The sequence below is a fragment of the Octopus sinensis genome, linkage group LG22 (genome assembly GCF_006345805.1).
Source record: "Octopus sinensis linkage group LG22, ASM634580v1, whole genome shotgun sequence".
NCBI classification, from domain to species: Eukaryota; Metazoa; Mollusca; class Cephalopoda; order Octopoda; family Octopodidae; genus Octopus; species Octopus sinensis.
In genome coordinates, this window is record NC_043018.1 from 18,357,972 (window position 1) to 18,385,471 (window position 27,500).

Below are 27,500 nucleotides of genomic sequence, written 5' to 3' on the forward strand. Positions count from 1 at the left end.
TCTCTCTTTATCTCTCTCTCTCTATCTATCTCTCTCTCTTTCGCTCTCTATCTCTCTCTCTCTCTCTCTTGCTGAATTGCTAAGTTACAGGATGTAAACAAACCAACAACAGTCATCAAGTGGTGGTGGGGAACAAACACAGAAACACACACACAAACACACACACACACACATACACATCCCACGTATATATGTATTAATATAACGACAGGCTTCTTTCAGTTTCCATCTTTCAAATCCAATCACCAAAGCTTTGGTCGACCTGAAGTGTCACACCATGGGACTGAACCCAGGATCATGTGGTTGGGAAGTAAACCCCTTACAACCCAATCACGCCTGGTGAGAACAAAGATGAAAATAACACAATATTGAAGCAGGGTAATAAATTAATCATCAAATTGCACTAATTACTTCATTCTGCCAGCATCGTTAATGTCTCGCATCATGGTTGACGTGGTGAGAAGACAAACACAAGTCTTAAAGCAAATTAACCCCAAATATATACAAGAATTCATTTACTCTTCTACTCTTTTACTTGTTTCAGTCATTTGACTGCGGCCATGCTGGAGCACCGCCTTTAGTCGAGCAAATCGACCCCGGGACTTATTCTTTGTAAGCCCAGTACTTATTCTATCGGTCTCTTCGAACCGCTAAGTGACGGGGACATAAACATACCAGCATCGGTTGTCAAGCAATGCTAGGGGGACAAACACAGACACACAAACATATACACACACACTTATATATATATATATATATATACATATATACGACAGGCTTCTTTCAGTTTCCGTCTACCAAATCCACTCACAAGGCTTTGGTCGGCCCGGGGCTATAGCAGAAGACACTTGCCCAAGATGCCACGCAGTGGGACTGAACCCGGAACCATGTGGTTGGTTAGCAAGCTATTTACCACACAGCCACTCCTGCGCCTCTGTAACCATTTTAAAATACTCTTGTTTCATTGGGTTTCATCAGAAACTAGCAGTATCGCCCAGCGTTGCTCGGGTTTGTAAGGGAAATAACTATATAAGCATTTTTAGAGATGTAAAGTATAATAACCATCTCAATATGGCTAACCACAAAGGGGGGGGGTGTTACTGTCGCTTTTTACGTTCTGAGATTTAATAATAAATTTTTAGAGAATTATTCCCTTATATATGCCAAAAATGCATTAAAAATGGGAAAAATTGATGGTAAATTTTTTTTTTAATCGTAGACTCATCGTAGACGTGCGCTAATACCCAGAAGGGCTCGATATGAATCATGACTATAAGATATCCGGTTTTGGTTAAACTGCACTGCAAAATGTAGAAGTAGTTAGGAATCTAAATCGTAGGAGACAGACAGCACACAACCTTACTTTTATATGTAAAGATTTTAGGAAGTGGACCAAAACATCCACCAGGACACAAAACGTTTATGCAACACCTGGCTTACTTTTAAGTTAGAAATTGCTCAGAGACCGGTAATGCTAACTGAGGTGTGTTTCACAATGGAATTGATTGTTTCACTGGCATACAGTACTGTAATACTAAACTTTCAGTTGAAAAATGACATGTAGGAAGGAAAAAAATCTCAATGACAAATAAACCTGGAGGGAAAAAAAAATAGAGGCAAAACCAGAAAAAAAAAAAAGGTGGAAAGGTGAACAGGAAGTAATATCAGATTTTCACACTTGACAAGAAAAAAACAAAAGTGTTTATAGAGAAGTGTTGGCTTACCGCTCGAGTTTCTGCTTCTCAACCACCTCGAAATTATGACGAACAATATTCTGAGATGCCAAAAAACAATGGCAGACTGCTTTTAGTGATTCTGAAATGAATTGAAAACAAAATTGATTTCTGTTTATTTCAGATTAATTTCCAAAGGTATGAAGTTTCAAGGCCATTATCAGTGACAGGTGTCAATTTTAGTCATGATTTAATAACCGGTAAAATAAGGCAGGAATCGGAAACATATATGAATCTGTTGACATCAGGTCATTGCTTAGAATTGCAGAATTAGTCTATGATTTCAAAACTAAGGAAATAAACAAGAGTACATAAAGTGCAATGTTACTGGCATCTCTGAGTGTAAATATCGATACGGAGTCTGCAGAAGTGTCTGTAAATGGATCTTGATTGTTATCAACAATGGAGCATTCGGTTTAGGTGAGGAATTGGTAGGGCTGTTGGACTGTCACGCAGAATGTTTTATATTTGTTTTAACACTGTGTGCTCCAAGTTCAAATCCTTCTGAGGCAGAGTGAGGTTAAAACTCACAGAGGCCCCAAGCACTTAAAAAATTTCAGTGCCCCTATATATATATAACAGGAAGGTTTACAAAATAAACAAAAGATGAAGGCAGGTGGAGTACAAACAAAACAAATGTATTAGTATGGCGCTCAGGAATAGAAATAGAACAAGTCTTTTACGTTTCGAGCCTACGCTCTTTGACAGAAAGATACACAGAAAAAAAACAAGGAGAGAAACAAGGAGAGAAAAAAAATGTGTGTGTGTGTGTGTGTGTGTGCGTATACACGTCATTCAAAATATAAACAATGATAAACCAGAAAATAAATTTTAATTTTTCAAAATGGAACAAAACTAACAGTAAGATGGAAAATAATATTTATTTCTGTATATTTTCACTTTATTTATACTCTTACTATCTCTCTTTTACTTGTTTCAGTCATTTTACTGCGGCCATGCTGAAGCACCGCCTTTAATCGAGCAATTCGACCCTGGGACTTATTCTTTTGTAAGCCCAGTGCTTATTTTATCGGTCTCTTTTGCCGAACCGCTAAGTAACGGGGACATAAACACACCAGCATCGGTTGTCAAGCAATGCTAGGGGGACAAACACAGACACACAAACACATACACACACACATATATATATATATATATACATATATACGACAGGCTTCTTTCAGTTTCTGTCTACCAAATCCACTCACAAGGCTTTGGTCGGCCCGAGGCTATAGTAGAAGACACTTACCCAAGGTGCCACGCAGTGGGACTGAACCCGGAACCATGTGGTTGGTAAACAAGCTACTTACCACACAGCCACGTTTTCTACTTTTTTTTTTTTAATTGCAAAGTCTTTAATCAGATCCTCTCTATGACACTGTGAACACTTTGAAATTATATTTCCGATCATATCAGCCACTTTGAATATTATTTCAACAAGTTTACAGTGATTTCTTTTGTGCCGTAGACCATTTACCATTTTTGTGGTGCCCTACCTCCCTTCATGTCCTAAGCATATGCTTATTTGCTTAATGGTTAATCCAGCACTGCTCTAAGGTCATCTTTACCTTCCATCCTTTCAGCAATTTAAAAAGATAATTAATAATCCAGTGTGGTGAAGTAGTGAAGGTAAAGCTTCCTTCTTGAGTTGTAAGGATTGATAAGGACCAGTTTCCTGGTTTTTTCCATGGTGTATATACTCCCCACCTGGACAGAATGCCGGTCCCTCACAGAATTACTCACTTTTGCCAGTTGAGCGGACTGGAGCAATGTTAAGTGAAGTGTTTTGCTCAAAAGCACAACGTGTCGCCCAGTCCAGGAATTGAAACCATAATCCTACAATCATGAATCCAACACCCTAACCACTAGGCCATGTGCCTCCACAATGTGGTAAATCGGTGGAGCAGGAAGAACATCATAGACTGGATACCTTGCAGTGTGTGCTCCAGGTGACTCGTAAAAAGCACGTCCGAACATGGCTGATGCCTGCGCCGCCTGACTAGCATCCGTGTCGGTGGCACGTAAAAGCACCAACTGATTGTGGCAGTTTGCCAGCCTCCTCTGGCACCTGTGCCGGTGGCACGTAAAAGCAACTACTACACTCATGGAGTGGTTGGCGTTAGGAAGGGCATCCAGCTGTAGAAACACTGCCAGATCAGACTGGATCCTGGTGCATCCTCCTGGCTTCGCAGACCCCAGCTGAACCATCCAACCCATGCTAGCATGGAAAAACAGACATGAAACGAGGATAATGATGATGATGATGATTAGCTGTTATTTCTAGGAAGCAGAATAACCATCTAAAAGCCTTCTCACTGGCTCCTATTTTTAGTATCATTTCTATAATTGTATCAATCATTGGTGTTTTTGTGACATTCTACTGGCGCTGTTATAAACCATGCTGCTATAACTTAATTCCGGCAACTCATGGAAAATTACAAAGTCTCATAGACGTGTCTAATCGGAACCAATCAAAATAACTTTCCGAAATCCAAATTTTTTCCCTTCCTTATTCTTATTGATTTATTTTACAAAAAACTCCAAACTTTTTAACTCTACATATTTTTCTTCAGTTTCAACCATTTTAATACTCTTTTACTCTTTTACTTGTTTCAGTCATTTGACTGCGGCCATGCTGGAGCACCACCTTTAGTCGAGCAAATCAACCCCGGGACTTATTCTTTGTAAGCCCAGTACTTATTCTATCAGTCTTTTTTGCCGAACCGCTAAGTAACGGGGACATAAACACACCAGCATCGGTTGTCAAGCAATGCTAGGGGGACAAACACAGACACATACATATATATATATATACATATATACGACAGGCTTCTTTCAGTTTCCGTCTACCAAATCCACTCACAAGGCATTGGTCGGCCTGAGGATATAGCAGAAGACACTTGCCCAAGATGCCACGCAGTGGGACTGAACCCGGAACATTTAATTTTTTGTTTCCTCTCATAATTCGTCAATTTCGATCAAAGTCTGTATATTTGAGTATGTGGGTGCCATGCATATTTATTTATCCCTTTCTTTTCTCTCTCATGTTGTGTATATCACAGTGGTGATGGTCATGGTGGGTGATCTCTATCATTCAACAATGGGGATTCAGTTATGCAATCATCTGTGCTGCTCCTGAAATAACATGTAACTGGCTGTGTATACCACAGGTACATGAAATCTTTAACATAATTCTCAGGTTGTACCTTTCGAATTACAGGTAAATTTAACACCTGCCAGGGTTCTCTACAGTTTCCTTCTATCCAATATCACATGCAAGTTATGGGTTGAGCTGAGGCTAAAGAAAATGACATCTACCTAAGGTGCCATGCAGTGGGATTGAACCTAGGATCTCATGGTTGCAAAATGCAGCCCCTAGCCATTTGGCCATTGCTACATATACATAATTTATTTGTACATGGTAATTAACAAGCATGATGGAATGGCATATATATTGCATGTGTGTGTGTACACTATATATATACCCATGCCAGCATGGAAGGTGGATGTTAACCGATGATGATACATATATATGGGTACAGGTGTCACTTTGGTAGAGAATTGAGGTCTCAGGTTCAATTCCCTGTACAGCACCTTGTGCATCTATCTTCTACTGCAGTCCTGGACTGATCAAAACCTTATGAATGGGATTTGGCATATGGAAACTGAAAGAAGCCTTTTGTATATGCGTAGAGTGGGGGTATGTGTACCCTTGTCCTGACAATGTGATGTTTGTAAATGTGCAGTACCATCAGACAAGTGATGTCATTTGTTTCTATAAAAACCTATTTGACCACTTATATATCCATATAAGGAAATATTTCCTTATATGGAATAGCAACAGGGAAGGCTTCTGGCTGTTGAAAATTTGTCTCAACAAATTCCCTCTAACCTAAGCAAGCATGGAAAAGTGGCTGTTACATCATATATAATCTCCACAAATTAAACTAATACACCTGCTTGGTGTTCCTACACCTGTCTTTGTCTTTTGTTTTCTGTAAATTTGAACAATGTATATATATATATATATATATATATATGGTGTGTGGTACTGTTGATAGATTCAGAAAAATAAAGCACTCCATGTATTTTTGTACAGTCGTTTTTCAAAATGATAGCAGTGTGTCATTTGTTTCAATAAAATCTGTTCTCAGTCCATTCTAGTCATTCTTGTAATTTTCTGCTAAAAATAACAGCCAAAACCTCCCTTGAATCATGCTCATAAAAAAAAGAAAAACAAACAAAGGATGTGTTGGGTGGTCATAGAAAGAATGTCTGATTATATGTTTGCTTGACCAGAGTTAGACAACTACAAGTGTTTCAACAAACCTAACATAAAAGTTAGTTGTAGCCGTCTCGTAAACATCATCATCATTGATGATTTAATGCAACAGAATTAATAATACAGCTAGAATGTTACTGAAATAACAATGATGTCCGTTCTACTTAATGTTGGGATATTCACAAAGTTACTAGTGAACTCAGCCAAAGAATAATCTGTAGATGCTAATGAAATTACAGCATCTTAAGTTGAGAAGACTCACTACTACACAACCTAACTCTTGCATCTTCTTCCATCTTCCACATCTTATTTTTACTGTTTGCTCATTATCTGTTTTTATTTTTGTCATTCTCTTGTTTTTATATTTCTTTATTATTTTCTCTCTTTTCCATTATCCTTTTTCTTTGTCTCACATTTTCTTTCTTTTATCTCTCTCTCTCTCTCTCCCACATATCTCTCTCTCTTTCGGAGAGGCACTGAGCAGCTATACGCACACATACACATACGGCAGTAACTTCCACCCACCGAATTCAATCACAAAGCTCCGGTCGGCTCGGGGCTATAGTGGAAGACACCTACCCAAAGTGCCACGCAGTGGGACTGAACTCGAAACCATGTAGCTAGGAAGCAAGCTCCCTAACCACACAGCCATGCCCGGCTTCCATCTATTACTTTTAGTCCAACAGTAAACTTGCTCTGTCACTTTTTATTTTACATCTATTCCCATATCTAGATCTCTTGCAAGCCATCAAGTTCCAAATATTACACAAGTTAAATTTTTACATTTAAGTATTTAAATGCCAGAATCACTGTCCACAGAAGTTGTCTTAATTTGACAAAACTTACAATATCTAGAGAAGCTTGAAAATTTAAAGAAATCCTTTAAACATGATAATAAATAGGAAAACAATATATTGAGTAACACTGAAATAAACTCTCATACGCAAATCATTGATTTATATTATTGAAAATGTTAAAATGTTATAGCATTGTTATTTTCTGGTAATTTCAAAAGATTTTGTTACAAGTATTGACCAGGGAACCTCTATTAACCCTTCAGTATTCAGATTTTTTCTGTCAAATGCAATTCTTATTCATTTAGCGTTTTGTATTAATCATGCATTATGTCGTTGCTTTGAGATTTCAATGATGTGATCGCTTATTTTTAGAATGACAAAAGGCGGTGAGCTGGCAGAAACATTAGCACTCTGGGCAAAATGCTTTGCGGTATTTCGTCTGCCGTTACGTTCTGAGTTCAAATTCTGCCAAGGTCGACTTTGCCTTTCATCCTTTCGGGGTCGATAAATTAAGTACCAGTTACACACTAGGGTCGATATAATCGACTTAATCTGTTTGTCTGTCCTTGTTTGTCCTCTCTGTGTTTAGCCCCTTGTGGGTAGTAAAGAAATAGGTATTTCGTCTGCCGCTACGTTCTGAGTTCAAATTCCACCGAAGTAGACTTTGCCTTTCATCCTTTCAGGGTCGATAAATTAAGTACCAGTTACACACTGGGGTCGATATAATCGACTTAATATGTTTGTCTGTCCTTGTTTGTCCTCTCTGTGTTTAGCCCATTGTGGGTAGTAAAGAAATATATTTTTAGAATGACATTGTAAGGTAGGTGTGGCCAGTTTTAGCATAAAAAGAATATTTCGGCCAGGTGTGGTCAGTCTAAATGTTAAAAATTGTGGTCTAAAAGGTTGTCAGATACATTAGTTCGTTCTCATAACTCTCACTACATAAATACATCATCATTCAGTGTTCAGTTACCATGCTGGCATGGGTTGGACTAATACATTTATCTAAATTGCTCGAGACCAAGAACTGACCTTTTAACAAAGTCATCTATGTACCATACTTAAAATATGTACATCAGTAACCCTTTGGCATTTAAACGAATCATATCTAATTCAAATATTCAATGTTTTATGTTCAAATCAGTCAGATTTGGCCTCCTACGTCTACTTTACAATGTTATTCTAAAAATAAACAATCACATCATCTGAATTTTGAAGCAACCAAGTAATAATAATGCATGATTAATTCAGAACAAGGTGAATAAATAAGCATTACATTTGATAGAGTAAACTGAATGCTTAAAAGTTACTAAGCCTCATGCTGTGGCTTTTATCTGCAGGATTGTTTCTTCGTATCGTATGTTAAAAACACAATGTATATTGGAATGAGGTGAAGATAAACTCAGTAATGATTCACAAGAGCATCAAATACGTTTGGTACTTTGTGCCTTGTCAATGGCAATAACTCATTCACAACATGCTGATATAAATTTATCCCCAGTGACACAGACAGCAAACACTGAATAATACATTCACTGATAGTGCAAAAATCCTGCTGGGCTGAATAAAAGTCAGTGTACAAAGGCACCATGAAAATGTGACATGAAAATAATCTAATCTTTACAATGATTTACAAGTTAAGTAGAGATTCCATTTTGTAAATTACTTTCAGCTTCAAAAACACAAATAATGATTTTCCAAGGCTTGCGAACATGGCTTATTAAATTTGGGAGTAATATTGTAAATAAAAATTGTAATAATGTAGTTTAAATAATAAAATAAGTGTCTTTAAAATCAGCACAATATTTCCAATAATAAAACTAGAAAAATAAGGAAAAATTGGGGACCATGAAAAGTCAATAGAAGAAACCAATAGCTTTTTTTTTATATATATATATATATATATAATTTATCAAGTATTTGTTTCATTATATTTAATAAATTAATTTGTTAAATACAGTTTTGAATTTACAGCCTGCTTCAAAGAGAAAACTTCAATCAAAGTAGAGACACTTAATTGGAAACTAAAGATATTTCATCGCAAACACACACACATACATTGATCTTCATAGATGTAGATACACACACATACACACAGATAAACTTAGATATATGTGCGTGTGTGTGAGAGCATGCATGCATATATGCACACACAGACACACATAGAAATACAAAATATTTTATCTGTCATATAGACATTATATATGCATAGCTTGTTTACCAACCACATGGTTCTGGGTTCAGTTCCACTGCGTGGCACCTTGGGCAAGTGTCTTCTACTATAGCCTCGGGCCGACCAATGCCTTGTGAGTGGATTTGGTAGACGGAAACTGAAAGAAGCCTGTCGTATATATGTATATATATATATATGCGTGTGTGTATTTGTGTGTGTCCCCCTAGCATTGCTTGACAACCGATGCTGGTGTGTTTATGTCCCTGTTACTTAGCGGTTCGGCAAAAGAGACCGATAGAATAAGTACTGGGCTTACAAAAGAATAAGTCCCGGGGTCGAGTTGCTCGACTAAAGGCGGTGCTCCAGCATGGCCGCAGTCAAATGACTGAAACAAGTAAAAGAGTAAAAGAGTAAAGAGTATAATATATTTGCATACATACATATAAGTGCAGGAGTGATTGTGTGGTAAGTAGCTTGCTTACCAACCACATGGTTCTGGGTTCAGTCCCACTGAGTAGCACCTTGGGCAAGTGTCTTCTACTATAGCCTCAGGCTGACCAAAGCCTTGTGGGTGGATTTGGTAGATGGAAACTGAAAGAAGCCCATTGTATATGTGTGTGTGTGTGTGTGTGTGTATTTTTCTTTACTTTTGTTGTCAGTCCTTTTATTCTTAAAAACAATAACCAGTTTTGCTTTATTTTATGCCAAATAAATTGACTATGGAAAATTTGGAACCCCAGAATTTGTAGGAGAGGCATGTAGTCCTCTTTGAAATCCCTGCTGGAACAACAAACAAGGAGATTTTAAACATCCTCAATGTCAGCAGAAAGAAGATAGAAAATGTCAGAAAGGAGTTGAAACATTCAGGATTTGAAAACAAAATAACAGCAATCATCATCATCATTGTTCGACCGTGGTCGTGACAATGGAATTTACTATGTTACGCCAGACTTCACGGTCCATCATAGCATTACGGAGGTCCTGTTGCTGGATGCCTGTATCCCTGGAGATTACATCAGGGTAGGAGAATGTGCGCCCTCTGGTATCGCAAGCAGATGGCTTCCAGAGGAGAAGAGTAGAAATTACTTCTTTTTCCGCTCTACAACAATGTCCAGCAAACTGGACTCTCCTACCTTTCACAAGAGGTGGTAGTTTCCCATATATTTGCATTTTGGTTGGATGGCGCTTCCACGAGAGATTTTGAGCTCTCATAAGGAGGCGAGTGTAGGTTCCATCCAACCACCCCTCAATCTTCTTTGATAATGTCCAGGTTTCTGAGCCATATAGTAGAATTGGTTCGACTGTGGCTTTGAATATTTCAAGTTTGAAGTCTCTACTTAGATTTGATGACCAGATCTTATGCATGTCATTACAGGCTGACCAGGCCATACCCTTTCTAGTTAGAAAGTAACAGCAAAGAGAACCTATGATGAAGGATCTTCTGCCATCAGAATGCTGGATTTTGTCACTGAAATCCCAGAGATTATCAAGAATGATCCCAGCAAGCACATCAGGTTAGTGGTGCATGAGGATAATCCACACTTATCATAGAAGATGGGGAAAGGACAATTTCTGTTCAAAGCAATGCAGGAAAAATTATTCAAGCACACCAAGAAGGTGATCAACAAGTTGAAACACTCACTGGAACTAGATGTGCTGTGGTTCTTCTGAGAAGAATTTCTGCCAAGACCGGAAGAGTAACTCTCAGAGCAGCAAGTGGCTCACTGTCTCACTCATGAACGTGCCCACAGTCATGCAGACAAAATTTCCAGAGAGGGTCATGGTCTTTGGTGTTGTCAGCAGTGAAGGTGATGCCTTGAGGGTTCTAGGCTGAACATCAATGGCTACATCCATGTTCTGAGTGAAGGTGGTGAAACCCTGGATTGACTGGGTAGTTGCAAGGAGGTTGTACGTGGGGCAAGAAGACTCTGCACACTGTCACACCTTCTGGAAGATCCAGGCTTGGCTGCTGGAGAAGTTTTTCGATCACACAGCACCTGACATTTGGCCTCCCAACTTACCCGACTGCAATCCCACATACACACATATATATATACAATGGGCTTCTTTCAGTTTCTGTCTACCAAATCCACTCACAAGGCTTTAGTTGGCCTGAGGCTATAATAGAAGGCACTTGCCAAGGTGCCATGCAGTGGGACTGAACCCGGAACCATGTGGTTAGTAAGCAAGCTACTTACCACACAGTCACTCCTGTACCAATGGAGTTTTATTTTTTGTCCTAAGATGGTCATCATACAAATGAATACTGTCTACACCCTGAATATGAGGAGAAGCCATAACATAGTTTTGAATCACTTGAATTAAACTTTATTCATTGTGACAGTGCCTCAGGTGAAGTTATAATCAATTTGACAAAACCTTGCATAATTTTATTTCTAAAACTCCATTTCATTCTCTGGTCTGAAATCTTTAGTTTTATTCATTAAGACTCCACAAAACTTGCAGTAAAGATTTTTGCCAACATAACACGGTAGTACTGGTTTAGGATGAATGTTACTGTAATTTATCCCTAGGAGACATCATCTCCAGCTGGCTATATGAGATGATCTGTGTCCTTATATTTTCAAACAATTATTCTGTGCTGATGAAGGGAAATAACCTGGAAATTGTGATATGCAGATATTGTTTTGAGCTGAGTTGGGCTGCTGGATTCCCTTGTGCAAAAATATAAGGACACAGATCATGTCGTAAAGCCAGCTGGAGACGATGTCTCCTGAGGCTAAATTACAGCAACATTCCTCCTAGATCAGGATTGCCATATTATGTTAACAAATAATCTTTACTCCAAAGTACTGTTGCTGAATATCTCTCGTGAGATTTAAATATAGTAATTTTCTAATCTACAAAACTTTTTTTGAAATAAGACTTGATATTCAACACTTGTAATGGAAAATATTGAGTAAACATTCTATCTTGTATCAGTTGGTAGAAAAATATATATATCTTTTCTATTTACATGTTCAAGTAAAATAGTTTTTTTTCTTTTTTTTGTGAGTATATGCCGAGATTAATTAACCCCAAAATTAATTTCATGAATCAATATGGATATCTTTTTTCTAGAAGAATTTTTTTCTATATCTGAGGTTTTATTAATACAAACACAAGAAGAGGGTAGGTTATATCTTTTAGTGGGGTGGGGGAGGGGGAAGATGAGGAAGGTTACAGGGTGAAGGGAAGCATTTATGAAGGAAAAAGTAAAAGAAAAGAAAAAAACGAAGGAAAAGGTGGGGGAGGATTTAAAACAAATCTGAGAGAAGGAAAATATATATACTGTATGTCTACAGTTCATTTCTAAATTCCTAAAGATATATATATATATATATATATATATATATATATTACAGTTCTATATTGAAGAGATGGTGAATTATTTACATTATTTTCATTTGACGGATATTTGTCCTCATCTTGTTTGTTGTTAACACGTTTCGGCTGATATACCCTCCAGCTTTCATCAGGTGTCTTGGAAATTTCGAACCTGGGTTCTCATTCCTAAGGTATTTTGCAATATATATATATATATATATATAAATTTTATTTATGAGATAAAAAACAAAGGCTGTGTAGATTTTAGAACATTTATAGATAGAAGGTATTACAGCTGTTTCCAGGATATTTATTATATCCCTTCATCAGACATGGTTTGAGATGATGGTTAAGAAATAGTTAATTTAGATAAGATATGAAATAGAGAGAGAGGTGGTGGAAATAAAAGAAAATAGATGTGAGATATGTAGGGATATTGCATTTGTAGATCCATTTTTTTGGGCAGAATGGTACACATATAATATTCAAATACCTTATGAGTAAAATCCAATAGAATTTAAAATTGGTCATTCCAAGTATAGAGTTTATACACAGTTCATACATACTTGAAATGACCAATTTTAAATTCAATTGGATTTTACTGATAAGGTATTTGAATATTATATGTATACCATTCTGGCTAAAAAATGAATCTACAAATGCAATATCCCTACATATTTCACATCTATTTTGTTTTATTTCCTCCACCTCACTCTCTATTTTATATCTTATCTAAATTAGCTATTTCTTAAACACCTTCTCACACCATCTCCGATGAAGTGATATAACAAATATCCTGGAAACAGCTGTAAGACCTTCTATCTATAAATATTCTAAAATCTACACAGCCTTGGTTTTTTATCTCATTACGAAATTAAATTTTTATATACACACACTGATATATGACCAACGTTGAATCCCTTATTTGCATAATCACTGAATCTGGAACTTAACTGTAGTCCATCTATAGCACTCATTCAACATTACCTGACACCTTTGGGTCTCAATGACACCATTACATCTCTCATAACCTCCTATATATATATATATATATATATATATATATATGAGAAAGTTGGTGTGTGAAACCACGTGGGTAAATATATAGAAAATAGTAAAAAGTGAAAAAACTACAGAAGGCTTGTTTTAAAAGGCTAAAAAATATATATTTGAGTGATTATGTCAGAAGAATGTTATAAATTTTTTAACCTTTTAAAACAAGCCTTCTGTTGTTTTTTCACTTTTACTATTTTCTATATATATATATATATATATATATATATATATATATATATTATATACACACAGGGTGTCTACAAAGTCGGGTACATGGAGTAAATAAATCATAACATAAACAATTAAATATAAGAAATAATTTCTTGAAGTATGTCTTAATCCCCATGTACCCAGACTTTGTGGACACCCTGGATATATATTGTCTGAGACAGGCATGGAACAGTGGGCATTAAATGATTTCTTCTTCATTGGACAATCCACAACAAAGCCTCAGTTTTTCTTTCATAGAAACTACCGATATCAAAAGCATCAGAACTTCGGTGAGAGAGATTTGGTGTTTATTCTTTCAAGTTAGCAGCTCTTCCTCTGCCCGCATTCCAGATGCTTCTTTCAACCCCCCCCCCACCCCACCCCCGGGCTTCAATATATGCTGAACCTGGTGTACGACTGTGGTCAGTTGGTTGAATTTGTAATTCATTTCCGTTAGTCAACATTTCTGCTTTTACATTTCAACTTCTTGTCACATCTCCAATACTTGACAATGTTGACATTCTTATCACAAACATATATATATAAAAAAAAAAAACAAAAAAGAAAAAACAAACAAACAAACCCAAAACACCATTACTTTAAATTTTCTTCTTTTTAGTACAACACAAACTCAACAATAATCAATATTCTACAGACAAAGGAACGCCAACAAAATTTTGTACTGTATTGTCTGATTGGTTGATTTTCAGCTTGAGTGTCCAGTAAATTATATTAACCATAAATCATTAATCACATGACTGCTGACAAAAAGAAATTCTACAAAACAATATATTCACAAAATGATTCTATGAAAAATTATGTGAAAAGTTATGGTACCTAAGTGTGTGTGTTTATATATATATATATATATATATATATATATATATATATATATATTAGGAGTGGCTGTGTGGTAAGTAGCTTGCTAACCAACCACATGGTTCTGGGTTCAGTCCCGCTGCGGCATCTTGGGCAAGTGTCTTCTGCTATAGCCCGGGCTGACCAATGCCTTGTGAGTGGATTTGGTAGACGGAAGCTGAAAGAAGCCTGTCGTATATACGTATATATATATATATATAATATATATATATATATATATATATGTGTGTGGTGTGTGTGTGTCTGGTTTGTCCCCCTAGCATTGCTTGACAACCGATGCTGGTGTGTTTACTTCCCCGTCACTTAGCGGTTCGGCAAAAGAGACCGATAGAATAAGTACTGGGCTTACAAAGAATAAGTCCCGGGGTCGATTTGCTCGACTAAAGGCGGTGCTCCAGCATGGCCGCAGTCAAATGACTGAAACAAGTAAAGAGAGAAAAGAGAGAGAGAAAAGAAGGTTTATCTTTATCCTCATGGCATTTTTGGATAAAGTTATTCTGTTAATACATATCTTCTTTTTAATAAACATAAATCTGTCCTCAAACATCTTATGCACCTGTATATGTGGATATGTGAGCTGCATGTAAATATGTTTGTGCAAATCTGTTAGTGAAACCTCTGTGTGTGTGTGTGTGTGTGTGCAAACATGATAACATGTAGCAGGTGTAACATAAACACTTTGACACCCCACCCACCCCCACCCACCGCCTACATGTACATGTATGCACTATTAACTTCAAGAAATAAAACAATCAACTTCAAATTGGTAAAACCCTGAACCATCCCTCATTTCACAAAACTATATTAGGAATCTGTTAATCAAAACGAATGACAGGTTGAAATATGTTAGATTTGGCACCACTCAAAGAAGAAAAACACCGAATCCGGACCCCTCCCCATATTTCTAGGACATATTCTACATTTCTCCAATAAACCAAATTAAGTGCCAATCCTCAAGATAAGTAGGTTGTATGTAGCCATCCACATAAAATTCTTTTTCTACCCATAAATGTCACTTAATCAAAGCTGGTTGAATTCTTTGAGAATCATTCCTTTTTTTTACTACTACTACTACTACTACTACTACTACTACTTTTTCTTGCTTTCCTTAGCCTTTCTTTTCTGTTCTTTTTTGCTTTCTTCTGTCTATTGTTTCCTTCTTTTAATCTACCCCCACCTCTTACCTCTCGACCATTTTTTTTTCCCCCTTTTTCACGCATTTTCACTATTCTGTTGCTAATATTATTTTCAGGATCACCTGATCTGACGAATACATTTATTAACAGGCTTCATTGACTTCAAAGCTGTCTGAAGGTTGGGGTCCAGAAACTCTGTTCAACTTCATACATTGTTATTCCACTTGACCCAATGTGTAACATTTTTCCCATTACAGCAACACACACACACACACATACACACACAAACTCTCTCTCTCTCTCTCTCTCTCTCATGGAAAGTAATTACTGAATGTTCTAGAAGTAATCAGTTAGAAGCATGGTGATCAGATTTACTTTCAGTATTTTGGTCTCATGTCAGAAAGGCAGTGAAACATTGACAGGCATTTCCCTGCAGTGAAGTGTGGGGACTACCTGACAAAGAACCCTCTCAGACACTGCACTCAGCCCCTAGTGTGAGGAACACCATCACGGAGGATCTACGTTCTGAGATCAAATCCCACTGAGGTCAATTTTACCTTTCATGGTTGATGAAAAAAGTACCAGTTAAATACTGGGGCCAATGAAATCAACTAGTCTTCTCCCACAAAACTTCAGGGCCTTGTGCGTATAGTTCAAAGTATGCAGAGGTCAACTTTGCCTTTCACCTTTTTAGCGTTGGTGAAGAAAGCACTTGCCAAGTACTGGTGCTGATGTAATTAACTTGTCTCCCTCCCTTCAAAATTGCTGACCATCTACAAGACAGCTTTGTCCGTCCACATATATCCACAGATGTTAATGCAAGCAACATCTATGGAAAGTATTGTTCCCCATGGGGCATATTAAGAAGCGATTTCAGATCCATAAATGTAGATAAGGCTACAGCTTGATACATATCAATTTTAGCTTTCTGAGTAAATTCTCTTTGATTCCAATCACAGTATAACAATTTACTAAACGAGCCAATTACAGATCTGTTTCCTCTCGTTAGATGTCATTACTGAAGCAATGCTTCGAGATTAGTATAAAAGGTTTTAATGAATGAACAATGGAGAAGTTTTATTATAACTTTAAAGCATGACTGGGTAGAAATATTGATAGTTTTGTTATCAGCCGTCTTTGGGTGTGTGGGTGTTTCCTGTGGGTGGGTGTGTAGGGGTTTGCTTATTGATGTGCCCAGATGCATGTATGTGTGTTGGTGAAGATGTTGGCCTCTTGAGGAATTTTGGTGTGTATGACTTTATTGATAAGATGGCATTTGCCTTTCAATGTCTCTGGGTACCTGTATGCGAGTCAGTGTGCAGGTGGTTGCTTGTTGATTAGCTTGTTAAGGCGGCGAGCTGGCAGAAATGTTAGCACGCCGGGCGAAATGCTTAGCGGTATTTCGTTTGCGTTACGTTCTGAGTTCAAATTCCGCCGAGGTCGACTTTGCCTTTCATCCTTTCAGGGTTGATAAATTAAGTACCAGTTACGCACTGGGGTCGATGCAATCGACTTAATACCTATGTCTGTCCTTGTTTGTCCCCTCTGTGTTTAGCCCCTTGTGGATAGTAAAGAAATTGGTCTAGTGGTCAGGGTGTTGTACTCACAATGGCTAGATTGTGGTGTTTGGTTCCCAGACTGTAGGAGTGTATAATTAAGACAATAGCAAGTTTTTAAAGTTAAGAGTTTTTACTTTGCAGTCACCTGTTTCTTATATCCCATCATGCTGCTTCTGGTCCGGGAATCTTTCCCCTAATTCTAGGACTCGTTAGACATGTGTCAGTACAATTAGATTAACAGCAACTACTTGAAAGCCTGTCAAATAAACTATAACAGTGACTCAAGGAGCAGGACTTGTTGCATGCCTTGTTGCATTGATTCCGCTTCAGAATTATGTTAAGAGCACAAGTATATGTGGACTCTTCCATCATAGTAATTCAATTAGCCACCAGTTCCATTGACCAAGCAACTGGAACACTGCTGTACATACATGAGTGTTTGTGTGTTATATATAATCTGTGTGTGTACGCATGTGTGTGTGTGTGCACATGAACTGTAAAAGTACAACGATTTGTCAAAATCAATGAGAAAGTCTTTTGTATTTTTAAACGTGTGTGTGTGTCTGTGTGTCCCCAAGTGCTTCTAGGTCTATTTACATCTCCTTTTGCTTTCTTTTTTAATTTTTGTTGATTTTTTTTGTTGTTTTTATTTGAGGAGGAATTTGGTTTTTAACAAAGAACCAGTAGCAGTGTAGAGTTGGTATATGAAACTCCCATAAAGTTTTGGAAATGTGTGTGTGTATGTGTGTGTGTGTGTGTGTATATGCCTGTCCCATGTGTGTGTGTATGTTCACTCTCTTTTTCTCACTTTTACTTGTTTCATTCATTTGACTGCGGCCATGCTGGAGCACCGCCTTTAGACCGAGCAAATCGACCCCAGGACTTATCCTTTGTAAGCCTAGTACTTATTCTATCGGTCTCTTATGCCGAACCGCTAAGCTACGGGGACGTAAACACACCAGCATCGGTTGTCAAGCGATGGTGGGGGGACAAACAGAGACACAGAAACAAACACACACATATATATGTACATATATACAACAGGCTTCTTTCAGTTTCCATCTACCAAATCCATTCACAAGGCTTTGGTTGGCTTGAAGCTATGTTTGTGTGAAAGTGAAAGCAAAAATCAGAGGATATGGGGAGAGAGAGAGAAAGAGAGGTGTGTACATTCACACACACACACACACACACACACACACACACACGCACATACACACATGCACACACACTTTCCTGTTCGTTTACCTTTGGCGTCGTCTTCATTCTTCACTGAAACCACAACATTATTGAAGAGCCGGGTGCTTGGTACACGAAAGGTGTGAAAGAAACCTTCTTCAGTGAGACCATTGTAATGTATTCGCATACATACGTGCTTTGATTTAAACAGCAATGGTTCCAACCCTGCAAAAATAGATTGAAACAAAACAAATCAGAAAAAAACAGGAAAAATATCGGTGGGGGGGGGGGTTGTGTTGTTAAACGGTTAAACTTGATTGCAAGTTCAATCTCATTGTGCAGCATCATAGGCGAGGTAGGAGTGTTTTTTGTGCTGTAGTCCCAAGGTGCCACACAGTGGGACTGAACCCGGAACCATGTGGCTGGGAAGCAAGCTACTTACCACACAGCCACTCCTACGCCTACATATACTCTTTTACTCTCTCTTACTTGTTTCAGTCATTTGACTGCGGCCATGCTGGAGCACCACCTTTAGTCGAGCAAATCGACCCCGGGACTTATTCTTTGTAAGCCCAGTACTTATTCTATCGGTCTCTTTTGCTGAACCGCATAGTTATGGGACATAAACACACCAGCATCGGTTGTCAAGCAATGCTAGGGGGACAAACACAGACACACAAACACACACACACACACACATATATATATATACGACAGGCTTCTTTCAGTTTCTGTCTACCAAATCCACTCACAAGGCATTGGTCGGCCCGGGGCTATAGCAGAAGACACTTGCCCAAGATGCCACGCAGTGGGACTGAACCCGGAACCATGTGGTTGGTTAGCAAGCTACTTACCACACAGCCACTTCTACACCTACATATAGTTTATGTATGTTTAATAGTTGTAGTTTCTGATGACATTGTTACAAAGTATTTGTGACTGTTTTGCTTTGGATCCTGACCTCTTAATTAATTAGTTTATTTGAATATCTAATGATGATCAGGGTTTCTTTTATACTGTATATATTTTAATCTTATGCTTTGTCAATAAAAGAGAATAACACTCTTCTATGTACAGATGTCCTCATCGGGCATTTTATTTTTGGAAGCACTCTGTCGGTTATGACGACGAGGGTTCTGGTTGAACCGATCAACGGAACAGCCTGCTCATGAAATTAACGTGTAGGTGGCTGAGTACTCCACAGACACATGTACCTTTAACGTAGTTCTCTGGGATATTCAGCGTGACACAGAGAGTGACAAGGCCGGTCATTTGAAATACAGGTACAACAGAAACAGGAAGTAAGAAAGTTGTGGTGAAAGAGTACAGCAGGGATCACCACCATCCCTGCCGGAGCCTCGTGGAGCTTTAGGTGTTTTCGCTCAATAAACACTCACAACGCCCGGTCTGGGAATTGAAACCGCGATCCTACGCGTGAGTCCGCTGCCCTAACCACTGGGCCATTGCGCCTCCACATTTTATATCTGTGTAGACAATACACCGTGTCCATATAAATATAAGTATTTGTGTGTTTCCTTTAAGTAGATACAATATCTGTCTGTCTGAGTGTGTGTGTGTGTGCATTTATAACAGCGAAGAGGTTACTTGGATGAATGTAAGATACGCAATGCACATAGGATAGAGAAATGAATGCATATAATAAATTATATTTTAATATAAATCTTACATTTTCATGAGACATAACAGGAAAGAGTGCACATATATGCAATATATATACTCTACTTAGATTATACATCGTTGAGTTTTTTTTCCTTCTTTAAATTGCACATTCTATCTCCTGTTTATCATTCTCATCATGAAAATTGCAAAAGTATAGAATACCAAATGAAAATTATTTTGAGACATACAGACTACAATAACAAAGTTGTAACATTATGAAATTAAAAAATTTTTTACAAATTTGCAGCATTTTAAAATTAACAAAATTATATGATTATCAAATTTGTAACATAAAATTATGTGACTATGAAATTATAACACTGTACTATTTTAAAAATCATTAAATTTTGATTATTTAGCATTTTTGAACTTCCATTTGTATATTACTTCTTGTGTGTTGGTTTTCATTTATTGCATTTTGTATCTGAGATATTGTAATTTGGTACTTACTACACTAGTATTGTCTCACTTTGGTATCTCTTGTGTTTTTTGCTGTGGATTTGTGAAAATCTGAATATTTATAACCTTTACATTTTGAATATATGTACACTTGTATATACGTATATATCACCGTGATCACCGTGACCGACCAGGCTATCAGATGTTGCTACACATCGCTGGTCACAATGCTCTTTGCATTGTTTTAGCCTTCAAATGACGCCACCCCGCTGGCTAAGCGAGCAGGCCAACAGAAGAAAGAGTGGGAGAAAGAGTGGTGAAAGAGTATAGCAGGGATCACCACCCCCTACTGGAGCTTCGTGGAGCTTTTAAGTGTTTTTGCTCAATAAACTCTCACAACGCCCGGTCTGGGAATCGAAACTGCGATCCTACGACCACGAGTCCGTTGCCCTAACCACTGGGCCATTGCGCCTCCACATATATATATATATAAAACCATCACCCTGTAAATATGAATTTCTGTAACTCTGGCCAAGCTGTTAATTTAGAATTTAAAAAATTTTTTTCGTTATTTGCTCTATCTTACACTCATTCAAATTCATAAGTTTATGAAGGAATTTCTTCATAAAAACATATCCAGAAAATTTTGATATATGGTCAAAAAAAAAAATTTGCTTTATCATTTATATTTAAAAATTCATTTACAACCATAGAGTGCATCATTTCCAGCACAGTCCTTTCGCTTTTCAACACAGTCCCATGTCTGCATAAGCTTCTTTACTCTCTCAAAAAACATGTTGGGTTGAGATGTAAGCCATACATGTACCACGTCTTTCATTTCTTGAAATAAATCTTCAGCCTCTTCAGGTATCTTTCAATGGAGAAAACTGGTGATAGTTTGAACAAACAGGGTCAGGACTATTAAAGGCAGACACTCCAGAATTTGGAATTTCAGTTTCTGGAAGATTCTAACACTCTGAACATCAACAATTTGTGGGCATTGTCTGTAACAACAGAATGCTTTTGGAAAGAAGTCTTAAACTTTTGTTTCAACTTAAAGGCCTTAGCTTGTCATGCACTGTCTGACTATAATGAGCAGTGTTTGTTGCTCATTATCTCCTGATAATGTTATCTCCTGAAATACGTTTCTTTCCTTTTTTGCCAATGCTGGAACATTATCATTTTTATTTCTGTTCATTCTCTTCTGATGCTTTTTTTTTCTTCCATTGAGATTGTGGACATGACTTTTCTGTAATCCAGATTGCAGAGGTGTAACCGCTTCGTCATCAATAATAATTTTTTTCCAGGGAGTCATCATTGTTACCATAGCAGTCCATAAGTGGTTGGCAGATTTCGGAACAATTTTCCGTATGTCTATGAGTTGCTTAAGGTCTATCGAGTCTGTTGTGATTGATTTCATAGAGAGAATCGCATCTAATTTGCATATCATTTTGCCAGTTCATCAATAGTCACAGGATCATGTCACAAACTCATCTGCTGCTGTTATTAACGCAGTACATGACTTCTTGTCCGATTCCTTCTTGAAGTGAGACACTTCTGCAACCACTTTCGAATATTTCAGTCTTTCAGTCTATTTGTAGACAATTCCCAGCAACAAAACAATGTTTCTATTTACTGCTGAAAGCTTCTGATGGATTCCACACCGTGAAACACCTCCAGGCACAGAAAACATATCAATAAATAATAAATACTACCTTTCTTTGTGGAGGCGCAATGGCCCAGTGGTTAGGGCAGCAGACTCGTGGTCATAGGATCACGGTTTCGATTCCCAGACCAGGCATTGTGAGTGTTTATTGAGCGAAAACACCCAAAGCTCCACAAGGCTCCGGCAGGGATTGGTGGCGAACCCTGTGTACTCTTTCACCACAACTTTCTCTCAATCTTTCTTCCTGTTTCTGTTGTACCTGTATTTCAAAGGGGCCAACCTTGTCACACTCTGTGTCACGCTGATTCTCCAGGAGAACTACGTTAAGGGCACACGTGTCTGTGGAGTGCTCAGCCACATACACATTAATTTTTCATGAGCAGGCTGTTCCATTTATAGGACCAACTGGAACCTTCGTCGTCGTAACCGACAGAGTGCCACAATAGATAGATACTACTCTTCTGTAAAGCCATTAAAAAAGAGAGCAGAGTGATCATACTGGACATAATGATAACGTAACTGATATTTGATGGTCAAATCATTGTGTAATGACTAAAGCAAAATCAATACAAATAATGTGCGCATAATTAATTTTCCCATTCGTGTAATATTGTATGTGCATATATTTCTGTAAATATATACATTTATGTGCACGTAGGGTTCATTTTACTGTGTTAATTATATATGAAAAGACATATGAACTCTTCTGGATATTTCATATTACTCAAGTTCTACAATTTCTCTCATATAAAATTTCAACAATGTGTATGTTTGTGTGTATTATAATAAGTGCACATTACTTTATTGTTAGCATGGTGGAGGTGCAATAGCCCAGTGGTTAGGGCAGTGGTCGTAGGATCGTAGTTTCGATTTCCAGACCAGGTGTTGTTTATTGAGCAAAAACACCAAAAGTTCAACGAGGCTCCGGCAGGCGATGGTGGTGAACCCTTCTGTGCTTTACTCTTTCACCACAACATTATCTCACTCTTTCTTCCTGTTTCTATTGTACCTGTATTTCAAAGGGCCAGCCTTGTCAGACTATGTCACGCTGAATCCTCCCCGAGAACTACGTTAAGGGTACACGTGTTTGTGGAGTGCTCAGCCACTTGCACGTTAATTTCACGAGCTGGCTGTTCCATTGATCAGATAAACTCGAACACTCGCCATAGCAACTGGTGGAGTACCACAACGATTTGTATATGCAAGGTGCAGGCATGGCTGTATGGTAAGAAGCTTCTTTCCCAACCATATGGTTTTGGGTTCAGTCCCACTGTCTTCCACTATAGCCTTGGGTCAACCAAATCTTTGTGAGTGGGTTTCATAGACAGAAACTGAAAGAAGCTCATCATATATGTGTGTGTGTGTCTTTGTGTTGGTGTTTGTCACTCCACCACGGCTTGACAACTGGTGTTAGTGTGTTTATCCGTCACATGTAAAAAGTAGGTGTATGTCTCTGTGTGTGTGTGTATATATATATACATATATATATGTATTATCATCATTGTTTAATGTCTGCTTTCCATGCAGGAATGGGTCGGATGGTTTGACTGAGGACTGGCAAGCCAGGAGGCTGCACCAGGCTCCAATCTGATCTGGCAATGTTTCTACAGCTGGATGCCCTTCCTAATGCCAACTACTCTGAGAGTGTGTTTTTCCACCAGCTTAAGAGCCAGTCAGATGGACCAGCATCGACCACATTATATATATATATATATATATATCATGCAATCAAGTAATCAAAAACAGAATCAACATTATTGGATGTTGCTACATCGCTGGTCACAATGTGCTCTGCATCGTTTTATCTTCTGACTGATGCCACCTACTGGCAAACAGGCTGACATCCGCCGTCCCCCCCCCCATCTGATTGGAAGGTTAGTCTGTGAAAGAGTTGTCCATTTAAAGCTGAGTGGAGAGGAGCAATGTGGAAGGAAGTGTTTTGCTCAAGAACACAATGTGTCACTCAGTCTGGGAACCAAACACCACAATCTAGCCATTGTGAGTACAACACCCTGACCACTAGACCAATTTCTTTACTACCCACAAGGGGCTAAACACAGAAAGGACAAACAAGGACAGACAAACGGAGTGAGTCGATTATATCGACACCAGTGCGTAACTGGTACTTATTTAATCGACCCCCCTCAAAAGATGAAAGGCAAAGTCGACCTCGGCGGAATTTGAACTCAGAACGTAGTGGCAGACGAAATACCTATTTCTATTTCTTTACTACCCAAAAGGGGCTAAACACAGAAAGGACAAACAAGGACAGACAAACGGAGTAAGTTGATTATATCGACCCCAGTGTGTAACTGGTACTTATTTAATTGACACCCAAAGGATGAAAGGCAAAGTTGACCTCGGCAGAATTTGAACTCAGAACGTAGTGGTAGACGAAATACCTATTTCTATTTCTTTACTACCCACAGTGGGCTAAACACAGAAAGGACAAACAAGGACAGACAAACGGAGTGAGTCGATTATATCGACCCCAGTGCGTAACTGGTACTTATTTAATCGACCCCAAAGGATGAAAGGCAAAGTCGACCTCGGCGGAATTTGAACTCAGAACATAGTGGCAGACGAAATACCTATTTCTTTACTACCCACAAGGGGCTAAACACAGAAAAGACAAACGGAAGAAGTCGATTATATCGACCCCAGTGCATAACTGGTATTTATTTAGTCGACCCCAAAGGACGAAAGGTAAAGTCGACCTCGGCGGAATTTGAACTCAGAACGTAGCGGCAGACGAAATACCGCAAAGCATTTCACCCAGTGCGCTAACGTTTCTGCCATCCCGCCGCCTTCTTGATCACTAGACCACACACACACACACACACACACACGTGTGTGTGTATGTGTGCCTGGATGACTGTGTATGTATATATATATGCGAGTGAATGTATACACAGGTATGCATGTGATTTTGAAGAAATGCAATTGATTTCTATATTGTATTACATTCCACATCATCATCATCATCATCATCATCATCAACATCATCATCATCATCATCATCATCATCATCAACATCATCAACATCATCATCATCAACATCATCTACATCTACATCATCATCATCAACATGTATGTCAATATTCCTTCTGGAATTTTCTCACATCTTTCTTTCGCTTTTCTTTCATTTTCTACTTATTCAGTTCTTTTTCAAATCACTCTTTCATCACAGCTGACTTTCCACCTAAGCACTCTGAAGCACTCTATACACATAAACCTGCTATCCCCCCCCACCCGATCCCAATCTCCTAACCCCTTCTATTACATTCGCGTCACCTCAGCATGTCTTATACTTGTAACCATATTCAGGTGCCCTTTAACATAATCGTTTCTTCCCCAAAAACAACTTATCTCCAAACCATGCCCTGTTGTTCTCTCAAAGCTCACTCAATTCACAAACATTCTCTCCATTGCTCCTTTTTCTTTTGTTGTACAGCAAAACTGTATACCCCTACAGGTAAAAAGTAGTAGGAACCAGCCATTATAAATAAACCAGTAGCTGGTCATCAATTGAGGGTCGAGAGTCAAAGAGTTGAGTCTATACTTTTAGTTGGTGTCTTGTGGAGTTATCAGCAATAGTAAAAGAAAAGTTAGTGTATTACTATACTGCTACAAAGTGATATACATTTCTTTACTGCCCACAAGGGGCTAAACATAGAGAGGACAAACAAGGACAGACAAAGGGATTGAGTCGATTACATCGACCCCCAGTGCAAAACTGGTAATTTATTTATCGACCCTGAAAGGATGAAAGGCAAAGTCGACCTTGGCGGAATTTGAACTCAGAACATAGCGGCAGATGAAATACTGCTAAGCATGTTGCCCGGCGTGCTAACGATTCTGCCAGTTCGCCACCAGCTCTGGTACAAATATATATATATACACACATATATCCATATATGTGTATATATCCATATATGTGAAGGTGCATGGCTCAGTAGTTACAGCGTCGAGCTTACGATCGCGAGGTTGTGAGTACAAATCCTGGACAGGGCTGCGTGTTGTACTCTTGAGCAAAACACTTTATTTCACATTGCTCCAGTTCACTCAGCTGTAGAAATGAGTTGCGACATCACAGGTGCCAAGCTGTATCAACCCCTTTGCCTTTCCCTTGGATAACACTGGTAGCATGGAGAGGGGAGGCTGGTATGCATGGGCGATTGCTGGTCTTCCATAAACAAACTTGCCTGGACTTGTGCCTGGAAAGGTAACTTCCTAGGTGCAATCCCATGGTCATTCATGACTGAAGGGGGCCTCAGCATCAATATATGTGTGCGTGTATGTATGTGTACATATCTATATATACATGCATATATATATATATATATATATATATAATTTGAAATAGAAAGATGAATAATCTTGTAGTAGATTAATCAAAAGTTTAACCGATACCTTAGTAGCAAAAATCACAGCAGTGAACAGCACGGTTGGAGGTACAACCATCTGGCGTAGCAACCGTGCGTTGGTGCGGATAATTGAAATTAAAACATTATTGGTGAATTGAAGAAATGGAGCTGAACGCAGATTGAACAGAAATCGTTTTATTTCATTCTACACGTGTTTCGAAAGGCACAAATTACCAAAATCCGATTGAATAATGGGACCATATTGTGTCTTTCTCTTCAGGAAGAAAAAGGAAATCCGTTGGAAAAACAAAAACAGAACAGAGGCAGAGCAAAAAACAAATCGAACTGTGCTCCTAAGAGCCCATGGCGAAACTGTTTATCAGTGTATGTTGAGAACCGGTGGCTGAAGAATTCAACAGGTCAGGCATCGGTCAAACATGTGGGTGAGGGTGTATAGACGTTCTTTGTGACCGAGAATAAAGTTCTGACTATTTAAAGAATTTTGCTCTGCCTCTGTTCTGTTTTTGTTTTTCCAACGGATTTCCTTTTTTCTTCCTGAAGAGAAAGACACAATATGGTCCCATTATTCAATCGGATTTTGGTAATTTGTGCCTTTCGAAACACGTGTAGAATGAAATAAAACGATTTCTGTTCAATCTGCGTTCAGCTCCATTTCTTCAATTCACCAATAATGTTATATATATATATATATATAATGGGAAGGTTTACGAAAATAAACAAAAGACGAAGGCAGGTGGAGTACAAACAAACAAATGTATCAATATGGCGCTCAGGAACAGAAATAGAACAAGTCCTTTACGTTTCGAGCCTACGCTCTTCGACAGAATATACATATGTTCATATACATATAAGTACATATATGGGTATATATATATATATATATGCATAGATGTGCATATGCATGTATATATGCATATGTGTATATACTTTAGGGAATGAGAATATTTTCATGTATATATGTGCACATGCATCCATGCATACACACACCTGTGTCACAGTGACCTGGTGATGTTAATTCTTTTTTTTTTTTGCACCT

General features: G+C 38.2%; 1 protein-coding gene across 1 annotated transcript in view; it reads right to left on the reverse strand.

Moving 5' to 3' along the window:
* The window catches only part of LOC115223118 (phosphatidylinositide phosphatase SAC2-like), a 612,947-nt gene that overhangs the window by 8,333 nt on the left and 577,114 nt on the right, over positions 1–27,500 (reverse strand). Inside the window, 3 exon segments of the mRNA XM_036512108.1 lie at positions 1,725–1,815; positions 18,401–18,556; positions 24,479–24,482. Of these exon segments, the coding sequence (XP_036368001.1) occupies positions 1,725–1,815; positions 18,401–18,556; positions 24,479–24,482 (251 nt within the window).